General features: G+C 41.5%; 3 protein-coding genes and 1 long non-coding RNA gene across 17 annotated transcripts in view; 1 reads left to right on the forward strand and 3 right to left on the reverse strand.

Moving 5' to 3' along the window:
• The first annotated feature begins 567 nt into the window (after positions 1-567).
• Positions 568-2,658, forward strand: LOC124067935. The gene is made up of 3 exons (XR_006844850.1): positions 568-1,741; positions 1,845-2,009; positions 2,094-2,658. It is a non-coding gene; the product is annotated as an uncharacterized LOC124067935 (long non-coding RNA).
• Positions 2,300-18,250, reverse strand: part of LOC124067929 (trace amine-associated receptor 1-like) — a 34,397-nt gene continuing 18,446 nt past the window's right edge. Inside the window, exons 1-5 of one of the 13 annotated variants that reach the window (XM_046405724.1) lie at positions 5,314-5,642; positions 5,115-5,203; positions 3,476-3,515; positions 3,021-3,231; positions 2,300-2,935 (exon numbers count right to left, since the gene is read on the reverse strand). In XM_046405724.1, coding sequence (XP_046261680.1) covers positions 3,029-3,231; positions 3,476-3,515; positions 5,115-5,203; positions 5,314-5,449 — 468 coding nt within the window. In that variant the 5' untranslated portion in view covers positions 5,450-5,642 and the 3' untranslated portion in view covers positions 2,300-2,935; positions 3,021-3,028. The other 12 variants (XM_046405722.1, XR_006844846.1, XR_006844843.1 and 9 more) reach the window with 12 other exon arrangements.
• LOC124067930 (trace amine-associated receptor 1-like) lies at positions 10,741-13,306 on the reverse strand. Of its 2 annotated transcripts, none has more exons than XM_046405726.1 (2): positions 12,153-12,846; positions 10,741-11,960 (listed from the first exon to the last, which is right to left on the reverse strand). In XM_046405726.1, exons 1-2 carry the CDS (start codon positions 12,398-12,400, stop codon positions 11,150-11,152), a joined length of 1,059 nt encoding a protein of 352 aa, XP_046261682.1. In that variant the 5' UTR covers positions 12,401-12,846; the 3' UTR covers positions 10,741-11,149. The 2 variants fall into 2 exon arrangements, 1 of the variants encoding a protein (XP_046261682.1); XR_006844849.1 differs by lacking the exon at positions 12,153-12,846 and adding an exon at positions 13,097-13,306 and having other exon boundaries at positions 11,823-11,960.
• LOC124067934 (trace amine-associated receptor 1-like) lies at positions 14,232-16,755 on the reverse strand. The gene is made up of 2 exons (XM_046405729.1): positions 16,510-16,755; positions 14,232-16,312 (listed from the first exon to the last, which is right to left on the reverse strand). The coding sequence occupies exons 1-2, from the start codon at positions 16,752-16,754 to the stop codon at positions 15,502-15,504; spliced, it is 1,056 nt and encodes a 351-aa protein (XP_046261685.1). The 5' UTR covers position 16,755; the 3' UTR covers positions 14,232-15,501.

The following is an 18,250-nucleotide window of genomic DNA, read 5'->3' on the forward strand; positions in this document are numbered from 1 at the left end:
GAGGAATATCCCTCAGTTTGCTGGCTGCAGTCATCAAGCATAGTTGAAACCATATCCATAGCCCAAGGAGGTATTAATTCCTTCGCTATTGTGTGCGGCTTTTTCTTTACACTGTGCCACTCGGTAGGCAACTTATATGAGGCAAGTTGAGCATTTGCCGGCACGGATGCAGCTTTGGTAAAGAGAGACTGTTGAGCACGGCAGTTTACGAGTTTTTGTCTGAAAAACTCAACTGGCTCGTCTTTGTGCTCTGGATGTTTTGTCTCCAAGTGGCGTCTCAGCTTGTTCGGCTTCAAGCTGAAGGAAGCTAGCCCTTTAAGACACACAACACACTGCCGTCTCTCCTCGTTACCCACCGTTGCACAGGTGAAGCCAAAGACAAGATATGTGTCGTCATATGTTCTAGTCTTTGCCTTGGAAGGAAATTGCTTTGGACGCGCATTTGCCCCGTCAACAACTTGTCCATGTTATGCTAGCAGTGCCATTTATTGATTCGTTGTTTCATTCATTCCACCCCCCCCTGCAGTGGCGCGTCCCCACTTTGGGAACTACTGTACTACTACAATGTTCGAATTGTCTCCGCCGATGCCAAAATATTGTTTAATACGGTGGCCGGGAAGTGCAAACCAACATTACAAAATGTGAAACACGTTTATACCTTTGAGACAAATTTTGGAAAACATTTTACATATCATAAAACAAAATTACATTACCAAAACAAATTTACAAGTCCCGAAACAATTCTTTCTCATTTCAGAAAACAAATTAACACCACGCGAAACACTTTTACAAACGCCGAAACAAATTTACAAGTGGCGAAACACTTTAACATTTTCCAAGAATCAACCGGAAAGGGAATGTACCATCTCCGGGTTTGGACCGGAAGTGATAAAGAGGAGCGGCCAATACGAATCGTTGTTGTTTATGGAGTTCACGGTCATCCAAGATGGACAGCGAAAGAGTGAAGTTTTGCCCGTTCTGTGGACAACATATGGGCCGCTTAACGCGGTTTTGTTTTTCGTGCGGTCAGTCTTTAGTGTTTTTAAATAGTGTGGCGCAGTCGGAACGACCAGATATGCTGCAGCAGTGCGTAAGATATTTTAATGAGGGACACTCGCACGCCGCAAACTTCGTGGACCTGGACACCCGTTTGGCTACCGCATGGTGTGGCAGGTATTCAAACAAAAGTACACGAGTGAAGAGGGATCACGTGATGAATTTGCTCCGGGAGCTCAATCCTCGACGGTGTGATAGGAGAGCGTGCAGAAGGTTTGTCGGAAGAACATACCACTCAATGGGACCTAACTATATGTGGCACGCAGATGGTTATGATAAACTCAAGTCATTCGGTTTGGCTCTTTCGGGCTGTATCGATGGATTTTCACGTAAAGTTTTGTGGCTTGCATGTGGACCGAGAAATAATGACCGAAGTGTGTTCGCCCACTATTTTCTGCTTGTGTGCGAAACCTTGGAGTCACTCCCATGAGGCCGAGGACTGATTTCGGCACGGAGAACGGGATCATGGCTGCGATTCAGTGCACCCTACGCCACCACCACAAACTGCCACTCTGGAGTTTCCAGCCACATGTATGGCTCATCCACAAGCAAGGATTCAAGGAGCTTTATTCTCATTTCACACATGTAGAAACATGTGAGGTGGAACAAAATTAGTTTCCCCAATCCCGGTATAAGCCCAATAACCTAACAAAATACCGAACAACCAGAGGATCAGAAAGGGAAGGTAAGTGGCCTTCATTAAGTCATTTAATTATGTGTAACCTTTGATTTCATTCATTCGTTCAAACATGTATATGCTGAAAATTATTATTTAACAATTTCCTTAGGTGTCAGTTTTGGGTGGAGCCATTTGCAGACCTTAGAGATGCCAGATACTTCAGTGGAAGTAGGAGGACCTGGATGAGTGTGTGAGACTGTGGCTCAGTCACAGGATTCAGAACAGCATCATGTCCAGGAGGGATGCCCAATGAGCTCTACTACTTACCACACAGGTAATACTTTGGTGATAGACTGTATTTGTTTTCCTTCTATCTTAAATTAAAAAAAAATGTAATTATGTTTTGTGTTCAATATAGGTTTGGCTCCAGAGACTGTGGATTTAAAATTGAACAGGCTGAACTGGATGTCTTTCCTGATACTCGCCTGACAAGAGCTCCATGTGGGGACGCAAACATGCAGGAGTACGTCAACTTAGCCATGGAGCACAATCATTTACAGAACCCAGAGTACTGGCAGTCTGTAACTGAACTGAATCTAAGAGTAAAAGAAATTGCTCAAATGTGAATGGAAGAGAGGTTTATTGTAATAGTGGAACATGTACACAAAGTGTGTGAATTTGTCACCTACAGCTTAATTATTTCAAAGAGGGAAACATGAATGGAAAAAAAAAGCAAAGTAATGAGCAGTTATTACATTTTTGTACAGAGAACAAAATCTCTTGAAATGCTTGTTGTTGTTTTTTTCATTCTAAATCTAAAACAGTGATTCATAAACAGACAACAGTTTGAGAATCGTGGATCTAAAACAACTGACTGAGCAAAAATGCTTACATACTTTTAACATTTTAAAAACCTCTTTAACAAAAGCTACTGCACATTTAGGTGCACCAATGACAACAGCAACAAAAACCAAACAAGGTTTTTAGAGTCTCCAGTCATCCAGTAATATGGAGAGTCATCCAGGAACTCTATTTGTGGCAATGGTTCCAAACCAGGCCCTGCGATTGACTGGCAACCAGTCCAGGGTGAACCCCGCCTCTCGCCCGTAGTCAGCTGGGATAGGCTCCAGCTCCCCCGCGACCCTGACGGATAAGCGGTATAGAAAATGGATGGATGGTTCCAAACCAGAGGGGGGGGAAGTGATGTCAGCCCAGTTGCAAACATCAAAACATCCTCAACAGACACAGCAGCCTCACATTCTGCAAAGAAAAAAATGTTCAATGTTCAGATATACCATGGTAATGTGGTTTTCCAAGCAGTTACAAAAAAAAAAAACATACAAACCTTCACTATCAAGGAGATGGTCTTCCCAGTAGGCCAAGGTTTGACTTTCTTTTTAGTCTCCTGTTACCATCTGAAGGGCTGAGGTCAGGTTTGAATAGTCTCTCAAGTTCAAAGCCAGTGAGTCGCTCTTCAGAGTGGCACAGAACAGGGGCCAGCAAAGATGGGTGTTGCTGACTGACTGCAACCAGGTCCTCGCCCTCTTCCTCCACACCTGGTGCATACAAGTCCATGTATTTACTGTTTGGAAATAACTATTTCCATGTTGAAACATCTCACAAACACAGATTTCTTTCGAATGAATTAAACCACCACCATGAGTCACTATCATTTTGGATTTGTCTTAGGTGGATCCATATCCTCAGAATCAGATACTACTATCTGAAAAACAAATTAAACGTCTGAAACAACAACGCTGAAAGTGAGAAACATCTGGCCTCCACAGTCTTCCCTATTACCTGTCCTGGCCGAAGAGTTGCTGAACATCCTGGTGCATCTCTGTAACATGATAAAAAGATACATTTATTACTGTCATTCAGGCCTATAATTGTCATCTAACACTGTAAGCAAATACAGCCTAGATTCCTATTGGTTGATTACCACTAGAAAGGGCCTCTCATTAAATATGTTTGACTCCCTGACAAAGGCTAGGGGGGGGCTGGGGCCTATCCAAGCTGACTACAGGCGAGAGGTGGGGTACACCCTGGACTGGTCGCCAGTCAATCTAAACTAAAAAAAAAAAAACTAAAAAGTGACATATTTTGTCATTGGAGGGAACTCACTCCAACGAAATTCGTGCTCTGCATTTAACCCACCCAAGTGACGTGCACACACACAGCAAACCCAGGGCAGTGGGCGACCGCATGCAGCGCCCGGGGAGCAGTGGGGGTTAGGTACCTTGCTCAAGGGTACCTCAGCCATGGACACCGGGACGGGGAATCGAACCAGCGATCCACCGGTTACGGGTCCGACACCCTAACCGCTGATCCACGACTGCGCAGGTCCAACACACAAAGACAAACAACCACACACTCTCACATTCATACCTAGGGGCAATTTAGAGTAGCCAATTAACTTAATGTGCATGTTTTTGGTATTGTGGGAGGAAGCTGGAGAACCTGGAGAAAACCCACGCAGGCACCGGGAGAACATGCAAACTCCACATAGAAGGGCCCAGACCGGGATTCAAACCTGGAACCCTCTTGCTATGAGGCGACAGTGCTAACCACTGCACCATAGACTAATCAATAAATATATTCACGCATATATAGAGATTAGAAAAAATAAATAATGGGTGTACCACAGTGTCAGCTCGATCGAATTCAGCTGTGCTCTTTGATGTGATGACAATTTCAGAATCAGAGTCTGCTGTAAAAACAAAATATTTAACAGATCATGTAGATACGGTAAATGTATCCTTCAGCAGGGTATGTAAAATATGTGAAAATGTTAAATCATGAGATCCACTAACCTCATTTAAAATGTGTTACAAGTCAACTGAAAAAGGTGATCCTGCAGCATAGCCTCCCTAGTTCCATTTTATATTCAGCCAATTTGAGTGGCTTTTCTCACCCTCTTCCTCAACACACATGGACACCTTGGACCACCTTTGAGCAGTCTGGATGCAAAAGGACATATGGTCCTTCTTGCATGTTCTTGTTAAATGTTCTCACTTTCTGGACAACTTGTTTGAGTACATCAGGTGCTTCTACTTCTGGGTCTACAAATAACGGGAGTGTTTTCCCTCTTAGAGGTTTTAAATCAGTTCCAAAGTTGCAAAGATAAGGTTAATTTCATGTATTACACGTAGGAAATATAAAAGATTATACATACATAAGTATTTTCCATTAATTATGGAGAATTTGGTGTCCCTCCATGGCCTGATTTGCGCCACCACAATTTCACAGTGAGCCATCACTACTTTTAACCTACACTCCAAGAATGCTATATGCTCTAAAATCTACACACAGATGCCCGCTCAAAGATATTATTTTTTCTTTTCAACTTAGTTCAATTAATTTGCACAATTGTACACCTAAAGTCAGACAGTCAAGTATAACTAAGATATATATAACCAAGACAGCCAGTACAACCTACCTGGACGTGTTTTCGTTCTTTAGCCCGATGTCTTCCTCTTGGAGTTTCTGGACTCCAGGAACTGCTTATGTGAGGGGCAAGTTTTTCTGCTGAAATGAACAAAGCTCTGTTTGAAAACAGAAAGTTAACAGCCGCTAACCAATAGCGCCAGTCACGTTCATTCACATACTTCAGATAGCGACCGCTATGCTACACTTACTTTGTTTAGCATTATCAGGATCTTGAGATGGCCCTTGCGCATTTGGTCCTTCCGACTGGTCCATGCTATTTAAAAACTCTAAAGACTGACCCCACGAAAACAAAACGGCGTCATACCTCACTCTTTCGCTGTCCATCTTGGATGACCGTGAACTCCATCAACGACAACAATTCGTATTGGCCGCTCCCCGTTATCACTTCCGGTCCAACCCCGCAGTTGGTACATTCCCTTTCCGGTTGATTCTTGATAATAGAAAAGTGTTTCGGGACTTGTACATTTGATTTGGTCATGTAATTTTGTTTTATGATATATAGAAACGTCTTCTAAAATGTAAATATGTCTCAAACGTTGTAAAAGTGTTTCACATTTTGTAATGTTTGCACTTCCCGGCCACCGTAAACTTCCGAGCCGGCGTCCGGTTACGCTAAAATCCCAGTGGTGTGTGTGATTCAAGATTCAAGAGTCTTTATTGTCATTATGCAAGCATTACGAAATTTTGTACAGATTCTTGGCTTTAAATGCACAAGCTGTCCCTGAGTCTGTTTGTGCTTGTTTTAATGTTCCTGTACCACTTTCCTTATGGAAGCGGTACAAACAGTTTGTTGCCCGGGTGGGTGGGAGCAACGTGTAGCAATGCATCTGGCCTTTTTCTGGACTCGAGCAGCATAGACTGAGTCCAGATCTGGTAGACGGCAGCCCACAATCCCCTGTGCTGTCCTCACCACCCGGGCTAAGTCCTTCCTGTCCTGTGCTGTGCAACTGCCATACCACAGAGTCACACTGACACAGGATGCTTTCAGTTGTGTCCCTATAAAAGTTTGAGGTGTTCACTGACCAGGAGAGGTCAGCGGAAATGTGGATGCACAGGAACTTAATGCTGTCCACCCGCTCCACTGCCTCCCCAAGTATGCAGACGGGAGCGTGTTGAGTCTTCCTGGATCGCCTGTAATCCACTATGACCTCATTGGTCTTGTTGATGTTCAGGATGAGGTTATTCCTGGAACACCACTGTGTCAGGTTCTGGACTTCGTCTCTGTAGTGGGTCTCATCATTGTTAGATGTGAGACCCACCACGGTGGTGTTGTCCGCAAACTTAACAACCATGTTTGTGGGGTGGATAGCAGAGCAGTCATGCGTGAAAAGGGTGAATAGAACAGATTTCTATGAGATTAATCTCTCATCCTTATGAATTCACAGCTGCACAATACACACTCTGCTGTCTAACCTAATATAATAAGAATAAGTGTCTATGCACACACAACAACAGCCTCGGTGATATACTGCGACTGATGAGTATACACCATCTGCAGATGGTACAAAGAAAAAGTACATTAGTCTTAGTGGCTGATGTTGAATGGTCAAACCTTCCACCAGAAGATGGCAGCGGTGTATAGACAGAGAAGAGTGGGCCACAGTTCAAAGCACATAAATAATTCACTACTGACCAGGCAAGACAATTATGTTGTTGTAAATAAATGTAATCAGGCATGAAATTCAGACATGGTACAATGACAATAATTTGAACATAGCAAGAATAGACCACCAGTCATTTCATTTTATATATGTGAAAAACAATGAAATACAAGGTAGACTTAACTATGATAAAAGTGTATTTGCTTTGTAGTTTTGGTCTGTTACACCTGGAGATGAAAGCTTTGTGAAGTTAAAGACAATAAAGCATGTCTTATATCACACCACAGAATATTTAATAAACAAACACATGCAATATTATTAGACATTAGACAGCACAGGAACAACACTATGATGATACTTGATCTTAGGATAAATGTGGAGCAAAATTAAGCTATAAAACATATATATGTGACAGAAGATAAGTCATTGTTTCCCTACAGTATGTTGGCGTTACAGGAGCCACGGTGTGTTACCTGAAGTGTAACAATCTGTCTAACAGCTTTTCTAAACCAGGGGTAGAAAAAAGCATAGATCACAGGGTTTAGACAGGAGTTAAAATACACCAGAAAAATCATCAAATTCTCAGTTGATGTGCCAATCAACATTTTGCCGCCTGTGAGAGAGACACAGTAATATGGACAGTAACACATCAGAAACACAGCCACAACAATACCAAGAGTCCTGGCTGCTTTGATCTCAGACCTCTTAGCAGTCACAGTCTGTGAACGCATCGGCATGACAACTGCAATGTGGGAGCGCATGGCCCGAGCTTGAGAGATGGCAACAGAAAACACTCTCAAATACAGAGTTATGATAATAGATATGGGGAGAATGAAACTAAGAACAAGATCCACGTCTCCTGCAATGTTAGCCACACATTCTCCATAGCAAGATTTATACTTGTCAGGTTGTTTCAGGTGATCATACAAAATAAAAATGCAGACAAAGAGAGAGTAGACCCAACACAAACTAACAGAGATTCTGACTGTTTTTAGAGTGACTCTGGTGTGGTAATGCAGAGGGTAACAAATAGCCACATACCGGTCGATTGATATGAGCACCATGCTTGTTACTGAGGCATAGATAATGACAAAGGGTAACAAATAATACACACCACACATGATGTCACCCAAGAACCAGCAGTTACTTATTGAGATCATTTCAACCGGGATCACCACGAGGCCCACGAGAAAGTCTGAGACAGCCAGAGAGAGAAGGATGAGGTTGGTGGTGGTGTGGAGCTGCCTGCAGTGAGAGAATATCATTACCATGAACATCAACATGAACAATATTATCATTGACAACAGAAGTTGAGAAATAATAGCAGAGATTATGGTTAAAATCTTAAAGGTTAATATTTTATGAAAACTGATCAGCTGTTTTTTCCTTCTGTGAGCATTAGCATAACAGTGTATTAGTACAGCTGAGGCGTGTATCACTGCCTGAAGTGGGAGATGGCGATGATGACCAGCAGGTTGAGAGCTGCAGTGAGAAAAGAGATGAAGGAGAGAAAGTGGAAAAGCACAACTTCTGTCTGACTGCTCTTTGGCTTCCTGCAGGAGGCGTTGAGGAGCTGTGGAAAGCAGAGTTCATCTCCTTCCAGTGTCTCCATCATCAGAGAGGGGAGGAGGAGATGAGATGCTGCCAAACGCTGGCAGCTTTCTAACTGAAGGTCTTGGATATACTGCATATTTATCTCCTCTCATTTTACTACTGCACTCAGGTCCTGCCTCTCTGTATCTCTTTTGGACATGGACCTCCTCTCTGTCTGTCTCTCTCTAGTCTACTAGCTAACAAGTGCGCAGCCATGGGTGCCTTCACACTGCCACAACAGAAACACTGTTGTTTATTAATGCTGACCATAGGCAGCATATTGTTTATTTTGTTGGCTACATAATGTATTAGGTTGCCATTACATGGGGTATGTCTGGTGTAACTGAATATATATGTATGTTACATAAAATAGGACAAGGTGATCGTGAATGTGTTTTGAGTGTGGCCCGATGGGGTCATGTGAGAGGGAGTATGGGGAGAGTTCAATAAAAGTGCTACCGATGTTTTATACTCCTTGTATAAATAGAAGATACGACAGCATGGAACAGTCAGAAGGACCAGATATGCTGCAGCAGTGCATCATTTATTTTAATGAGGTTTTTCTGCTGAAATGAACAAAGCTCTATTTCAAAATAGAAAGTTAACAGCTGCTAACCAACAGTGCTATTCACGTTCATTCACATACTTCAGATAGCGACCGCTATGCTACACTTACTTTGTTTAGCATTATCAGGATCTTGAGATGACCTTTGCGCATTTGGTCCTACCGACTGCTCCATGCTACTTAAAAAGTCTAAAGACTGACCGCACAAAAAACAAAACCGCGTTAAGCGGCCCATATGTTGTCCACAGAACGGTCAAAACTTCTCTCTTTCGCTGTCCATCTTGGATGATCGTGAACTCCATCAACGACAACAATTCGTATTGGCCGCTCCCCGTTATCACTTCCGGTCCAACCCCGCAGTTGGTACATTCCCTTTCCGGTTGATGCTTGAAAATAGCAACGTGCTTCGGGACTTGTACATTTGTTTTGGTAATGTAATTCTGTTTTAGGATATGTAAAATATGTAAATATGTAAAGTGAAATATGTTTTCTAACATGTAAATTTGGCTCAAACGTTGTAAAAGTGTTTCACATTTTGTAATATTGGGTTGCACTTCCCGGCCACCGTAAACTTCCGAGCCACCTTCCGGTTATACTGAAACGCCTTCCGGTTACACTGAAATCTCAGTAGTGCGTGTGAGAGCGCTTCAATAGTGTGCATGAGAGCGTTTTAGTAGTGTGTATGAGAGAGCATAACATCTCAGTAGTGTATGTGAAAGCATTTGTGTACGAGGCTTTTACTATAGTGTGTGAATATGTTGTGTTTTATATATGCATGTGAAAGGTAATTCTGAATAATGTCCCTAACGGCCACTCATATATTTGAGTGTTTTTTATTTGAATTCATATATAAATTCATGTTTTGTTCTATGTTAAGATTCTGTTTTTATTTGCATTATCATGCCATAAAATATTGGAGTTGAAGTTATTATGACTTCTTTACAACATTAATAGTGCTTTATGACGTGACTGACATTGTATTGTTTAGAGCAACGTGGTGCTTTTTGATTAACAAGGCAGTTTATATAGAGAGGCACGGTACAAGTTTTGACCGTGTGGAGAGCCATTTAAAGTGCCTGTGTTTAGGAGATTAACCAGCCATGGATGTGTTACCTGTTTGGTAGTGGATCGGACTGAGACATAAATGTGGATGTGTTGCCTTAACTAAGTAATGATCAATAAACACAACTGCAGTGAGACACATGCCATTAAGTTTACCATCTATTCAAACAAAGTGGTCTTTGACTGTGGAAGTAAGCGGCCACGACAGGTGGTCAAAGGCAAAGAAATGACCAGCCGCTCCATTACCTGTCAGTTTACCCATTGAAGGATAACATAAACTTTGTAAGTCCTTTCATGAGCTACTTTTCAGTGACAATCTTCTTGCAGACTAAACAACAGCAGTACAACTCAATTATGAATATGCCTAGTTTTGGTTTAAAAATATACAGACAAAAGTCCAGAATTAAATGAACTAGTTTCTTGTATTTAAAACAATCATTATAATTTTAGGTCAATTACTGAACAGATTTCTATGAGATTAATCTCTCATCCTTATGAATTCACAGCTGCATAATACACACTCTGCTGTCTAACCTAATATAATCCTATGAAAATGAGCCCACAAAAGTGTCTATGCACACACAACAACAGCCTCGGTGATATACTGCGACTGATGAGTATACACCATCGGCAGACAAAAAAAATACAAAGGTCAAAACCTCCTGGCTGATGTTGAATGGTCAAACCTTCCACCAGAAGATGGCAGCGGTGTATAGACAGAGAAGAGTGGGCCACAGTTCAAAGCACATAAATAATTCACTACTGACCAGGCAAGACAAGTTGTTGTAAATAAATGTAATCAGGCAAGAAATTCAGACATGGTACAATGACAATAATTTGAACATAGCAAGAATAGACAACCATTCATTTCATTTTATATATGTGAAAGAGAGATAAAGGGAGGCAAAGAAAACAATGAAATACAAGGTAGACTTAACTATTATAAAAGCTTATTTGTTTTGTACTTTTGGTCTGTTACATCTGGAGATGAAAGCTTTGTGAAGCTAAAGACAATAAAGCATGTCTTATATCACACAGCAAACAGAATATTTAATAAACAAACACATGTAATATTATTAGACGTTAGACAGCACAGGAACAACACTATTACTCATGGAAGATGATACTTGATCTCAGGATAAATGTGGAGCAAAATTAAGCTATAAAACATATATATGTGACAGAAGATAAGTCATTGTTTCCCTACAGTATGTTGGCGTTACAGGAGCCACGGTGTGTTACCTGAAGTGTAACAATCTGTCTGATAGATTTTCTAAACCAGGGGTAGACAAAAACATAGATCACAGGGTTTAGACAGGAGTTAAAATACACCAGAAAACTCATCAAATTCTCAGTTGATGTGCCAATCAACATTTTGCCGCCTATGAGAGAGACACAGTAATATGGACAGTAACACATGAGAAACACAGCCACAACAATACCAAGAGTCCTGGCTGCTTTGATCTCAGACCTCTTAGCAGTCACAGTCTGTGAACGCATCGGCATGACAACTGCAATGTGGGAGCGCATGGCCCGAGCTTGAGAGATGGCAACAGAAAACACTCTCAAATACAGAGTTATGATAATAGATATGGGGAGAATGAAACTAAGAACAAGATCCACGTCTCCTGCAATGTTAGCCACACATTCTCCATAGCAAGATTTATACTTGCCAGGTTGTTTCAGGTGATCATACAAAGCAAAAGTGCAGACAAAGAGACAGCAGACCCAACACAAACTAACAGAGATTCTGACTGTTGTTAGAGTGACTCTGGTGTGGTAATGCAGAGGGTAACAAATAGCCACATACCGGTCGATTGATATGAGCACCATGTTTGTTACTGAGGCACAGATAATGACACAGGGTAACAAATAATACACACCACACATGGTGTCACCCAAGAACCAGCAGTTACTTCCTGAGATCATTTCAACCGGCATCACCACAAGGCCCACGAGAAAGTCTGAGACAGCCAGAGAGAGAAGGATGAGGTTGGTGGTGGTGTGGAGCTGCCTGCAGTGAGAGAATATCATCACCATGAACATCCACATGAACAATATTATCATTGACAACAGAAGTTGAGAAATAATAGCAGAGATTATGGTTAAAATCTTAATATTTTTTGAAAACAACTATCAGCTGATTTTTCCTTCTGTGAGCATTAGCATAACAGTGTATTAGTACAGCTGAGGTGTGTATCACTGCCTGAAGTGGGAGATGGCGATGATCACCAGCAGGTTGAGAGCTGCAATGAGAAAAGAGATGAAGGAGAGAAAGTGGAAAAGCACAACTTCTGTCTGACTGCTCTTTGGCTTCCTGCAGGAGGCGTTGAGGAGCTGTGGAAAGCAGAGTTCATCTCCTTCCAGTGTCTCCATCATCAGAGAGGGGAGGAGGAGATGAGATGCTGCCAAACGCTGGCAGCGTTCTAACTGAAGGTCTTGGATATATTGCATATTTATCTCCTCTCATTTTACTGCTGCACTCAGGTCCTGCCTCTTTGTATCTCTTTTGGACATGGACTTCCTCTCTCTCTCTCTCTCTAGTCTAGTAGCTGCCAAGTGAGCAGCCATGGGTGCCTTCACACTGACACTACAGAAACACTGTTGTTTATTAATGCTGGCCATAGGAAGCATAATGTTTATTTTGTTGGCTACATAATGTATTAGGTTGCCATTACATGGGGTATGTCTGGTGTACCTGAATATATATGTATGTTACATAAAATAGGACAAGGTGATCTTGAATGTGTTTTGAGTGTGGCCCGATGGGGTCATGTGAGAGGGAGTATGGGGGGAGTTCAATAAAAGTGCTACCGATGTTTTATACTCCTTGTATAAATAGAAGATACGACAGCATGGACCAGTCAGAAGGACCAGATATCCTGCAGCAGTGCATCTTTTATTTTAATGCGGTTTTTAACGAGTTTTTGTTCTTTAGCCCGATGTCTTCCTCTTGGCCCGTAGTTAAAAGCCTGACGCTCTTTTCACTTGGAGTTTCTGGACTCCAGGAACTGCTTATATCATGGGCAAGGTTTTTCTGCTGAAATGAACAAAGCTCTATTTCAAAATAGAAAGTTAACAGCTGCTAACCAACAGCGCTATTCACGTTCATTCACATACTTCAGATAGCGACCGCTATGCTACACTTACTTTGTTTAGCATTATTCGGCTCTTGAGATGGCCTTTGCGCATTTGGTCCTACCGACTGCTCCATGCTACTTAAAAAGTCTAAAGACTGACCGCACAAAAAACAAAACCGCGTTAAGCGGCCCATATGTTGTCCACAGAACGGTCAAAACTTCACTCTTTCGCTGTCCATCTTGGATGATCGTGAACTCCATCAACGACAACAATTCGTATTGGCCGCTCCCCGTTATCACTTCCGGTCCAACCCCGCCGTTGGTAGATTCCCTTTCCGGTTGATGCTTGAAAATAGCAACGTGCTTCGGGACTTGTACATTTGTTTTGGTAATGTAATTCTGTTTTAGGATATGTAAAATATGTAAAGTGAAATATGTTTTCTAACATGTAAATTTGGCTCAAACGTTGTAAAAGTGTTTCACATTTTGTAATATTGGGTTGCACTTCCCGGCCACCGTAAACTTCCGAGCCACCTTCCGGTTATACTGAAACGCCTTCCGGGTACACTGAAATCTCAGTAGTGCCTGTGAGAGCATTTCAATGGTGTGCATGAGAGCGTTTTAGTAGTGTGTATGAGAGAGCATAACATCTCAGTAGTGTATGTGAAAGCATTTGTGTACAAGGCTTTTACTATAGTGTGTGAATATGTTGTGTTTTATATATGCAAGTGAAAGGTAATTCTGAATAATGTCCCTAACGGCCACTCATATATTTGAGTGTTTTTTATTTGAATTCATATATAAATTCATGTTTTGTTCTATGTTAAGATTCTGTTTTTATTTGCATTATCATGCCATAAAATATTGAAGTTGAAGCTATTATGACTTCTTTACAACATTAATAGTACCTTATGACAGTCAGTCGTGGATCAGCGGTTAGGGTGTCGGACCCGTAACCGGTGGATCGCTGGTTCGATTCCCCGTCCCGGTGTCCATGGCTGAGGTACCCTTGAGCAAGGTACCTAACCCCCACTGCTCCCCGGGCGCTGCACGCGGTCGCCCACTGCCCCGGGTTTGCTGTGTGTGTGTGCACGTCACTTGGGTGGGTTAAATGCAGAGAACAAATTTCGTTGGAGTGAGTTCCCTCCAATGACAAAATATGTCACTTTAACTTTAAACTTTAATGACGTGACTGACATTGTATTGTTTAGAGCAACGTGGTGCTTTTTGATTAACAAGGCAGTTTATATAGAGAGGCACGGTACAAGTTTTGACCGTGTGGAGAGCCATTTAAAGTGCCTGTGTTTAGGAGATTAACCAGCCATGGATGTGTTACCTGTTTGGTAGTGGATCGGACTGAGACATAAATGTGGATGTGTTGCCTTAACTAAGTAATGATCAATAAACACAACTGCAGTGAGACACATGCCATTAAGTTTACCATCTATTCAAACAAAGTAGTCTTTGACTGTGGAAGTAAGCGGCCACGACAGGTGGTCAAAGGTAAAGAAATGGCCAACCGCTCCATTACCTGTCAGTTTACCCATTGAAGGATAACATAAACTTTGTAAGTCCTTTCATGAGCTACTTTTCAGTGACAATCTTCTTGCAGACTAAACAACAGCAGTACAACTCAATTATGAATATGCCTAGTTTTGGTTTAAAAATATACAGACAAAAGTCCAGAATTAAATGAACTAGTTTCTTGTATTTAAAACAATCATTATAATTTTAGGTCAATTACTGAACAGATTTCTATGAGATTAATCTCTCATCCTTACGAATTCACAGCTGCATAATACACACTCTGCTGTCTAACCTAATATAATCCTAAGAAAATGAGCCCACAAAAACACAACAACAGCCTCGGTGATATACTGCGACTGATGAGTATACATCATCTGCAGACAAAAAAGTAGATTAGTCAAAACCTCCTGGCTGATGTTGAATGGTCAAACCTTCCACCAGAAGATGGCAGCGGTGTATAGACAGAGAAGAGTGGGCCACAGTTCAAAGCACATAAATAATTCAGTACTGACCAGGCAAGACAATTATGTTGTTGTAAATAAATGTAATCAGGCATGAAATTCAGACATGGTACAATGACAATAATTTGAACATAGCAAGAATAAACCACCAGTCATTTCATTTTATATATATGAAAAGACATAAAGGGAGGCAAAGAAAACACTGAAATACAAGGCAGACTTAACTATTATAAAAGTTCATTTGTTTTGTACTTTTGGTCTGTTACATCTGGAGATGAAAGTTTTGTGAAGCTAAAGACAATAAAGTACGTCTTATCTCACACAACAGACAGAATATTTACACAAACACATTTAATATTATTAGACGTTAGACAGCACAGGAACAACACTATTACTCATGGAAGATGATACTTGATCTCAGGATAAATGTGGAGCAAAATTAAGCTATAAAACATATATATGTGACAGAAGATAAGTCATTGTTTCCCTACAGTATGTTGGCGTTACAGGAGCCACGGTGTGTTACCTGAAGTGTAACAATCTGTCTAACAGCTTTTCTAAACCAGGGGTAGAAAAAAGCATAGATCACAGGGTTTAGACAGGAGTTAAAATACACCAGAAAAATCATCAAAGTCTCAGTTGATGTGCCAATCAATATTTTGCCGCCTGTGAGAGAGACACAGTAATATGGACAGTAACACATCAGAAAAACAGCCACAACAATACCAAGAGTCCTGGCTGCTTTGATCTCAGACCTCTTAGCAGTCACAGTCTGTGAACGCATCGGCATGACAACTGCAATGTGGGAGCGCATGGCCCGAGCTTGAGAGATGGCAACAGAAAACACTCTCAAATACAGAGTTATGATAATAGATATGGGGAGAATGAAACTAAGAACAAGATCCACGTCTCCTGCAATGTTAGCCACACATTCTCCATAGCAAGATTTATACTTGCCAGGTTGTTTCAGGTGATCATACAAAATAAAAATGTAGACAAAGAGAGAGTAGACCCAACACAAACTAACAGAGATTCTGACTGTTTTTAGAGTGACTCTGGTGTGGTAATGCAGGGGGTAACAAATAGCCACATACCGGTCGATTGATATGAGCACCATGTTTGTTGCTGAGGCATAGATAATGACAGAGAGTAACAAATAATACACACCACACATGATGTCACCCAAGAACCAGCAGTTACTCACTGAGATCATTTCAACCGGCATCACCACGAGGCCCACGAGAAAGTCTGAGACAGCCAGAGAGAGAAGGACGAGGTTGGTGGTGGTGTGGAGCTGCCTGCAGTGAGAGAATATCATCACCATGAACATCAGCATGAACAATATAATCATTGACAACAGAAGTTGAGAAATAATAGCAGATTATTGTTAAAACCGAAATGGTTATTATTTTATGAACACAACTATCAGCTGGTTTTTCCTTCTGTGAGCATTAGCATAACAGTGTATTAGTACAGCTGAGGCGTGTATCACTGCCTGAAGTGGGAGATGGCGATGATGACCAGCAGGTTGAGAGCTGCAGTGAGAAAAGAGATGAAGGAGAGAAAGTGGAAAAGCACAACTTCTGTCTGACTGCTCTTTGGCTTCCTGCAGGAGGCGTTGAGCTGTGGAAAGCAGAGTTCATCTCCTTCCAGTGTCTCCATCATCAGAGAGGGGAGGAGGAGATGAGATGCTGCCAAACGCTGGCAGCTTTCTAACTGAAGGTCTTGGATAGATTGCATATTTATCTCCTCTCATTTTACTACAGCACTCAGGTCCTGCCTCTTTGTATCTCTTTTGGACATGGACTTCCTCTCTCTCTCTCTCTCTCTAGTCTAGTAGCTAACAAGTGAGCAGCCATGGGTGCCTTCACACTGCCACAACAGAAACACTGTTATTTATTAATCCTGGCCATAGGCAGCATATTGTTTATTTTGTTGGCCACATAATGTATTAGGTTGCCATTACATGGGGTATGAGACACTAGAGGCATGTGTTAATTTATAGAGATTATAATATGGTCAATATGTGGTAGATGCATGTGCAAGTGTCACACATGTCCAAGTAATGTGACACCATCAGACATGCCTATGGACAGTTAGAAAACACGTTTAGCTCAGCATCGGCTATCTGACATTAGTGCTGGCTGAATATCTTGAAAACTTGTTTGCTTGACATCACATATAATGCTGACTTAGCCAGTGCTGAATCATCCAGTAACTTCAGGCCCAAACCAAATGAGAGCGGTGACTGACGCAGCTCATTTGACACGTCTACTGATGCTCCACTGCAGGCATCAGTTTTCAAATATAAACACCACAGAATCAGCAGCATTTTGGGAAAGGTCACACTTTAGACAAAATGTTTGTAATTACTGATTTCACATACAGTTTCTATGTATTTCTCTTTGAGTAATGTCCTCTCATCCTGTCTGTCTTGGAAGATAAGATAAGATGAACACCGCAGTGGGGAAATTCACTTGTCGTGGCAGCTCACAAGAGCAGAAAAGTGCAAAAAGCAAGAAGTGTGCAAAAACAGTTCCAAAAAATATAAAGGTAAAATAAATTTACAATTTACAAAGTACAGCAAACACAGTAGAATATGCAGCTATATACAAGTCCTCATGAGAGAGGAAATTAGACCATTGAATTATATCAGAATCAGAATCAGAATCAGAAAAGACTTTATTGCCATGTAAGTGAAGAGGTTTCACATTACTAGGAATTTGTCTTGGTGATTGGTGCATACATAGAACATAACAGTAACATATAATTGAAGAATAAAATAAAATAAAAAATAAAAATAAAAATAAAAATAAAATAGAGTAAGGTAACACAAAATAAAATAAGTGAAATAAATATTTTTCTGGAGGTAGTTCAAAAGTAAGGTAGTGCAGGGTGGAGTATAGTGCAAGTGGGTGAGGTAGACAGTGCAAATGAACAGCAGGTGGACAGTGAATGAGCAAAATCAATTGCTAAGGTGCAGGGCAGCATGTTAGTCAGTTGGCATTCAACAGTCTAACAGCACAGGGGAAGAAACTGTTCTTGTGGCGTGAGGTTTTGGTCCGAATGGACCGTAACCTCCTGCCTGAAGGGAGTTTTACAAAGAGTCCATGTCCAGGGTGAGAAGGGTCAGCTGTGATCCGACCTGCACGCCTCAGAGTCCTGGAGGTGTACAGGTCTTGTAGAGATGGAAGGCTGCAGCCGATCACCTTTTCAGCAGAGCGCACAGCACGCTG

The sequence above is a fragment of the Scatophagus argus genome, chromosome 12, assembly GCF_020382885.2.
Source record: "Scatophagus argus isolate fScaArg1 chromosome 12, fScaArg1.pri, whole genome shotgun sequence".
Taxonomy (NCBI): Eukaryota; Metazoa; Chordata; class Actinopteri; family Scatophagidae; genus Scatophagus; species Scatophagus argus.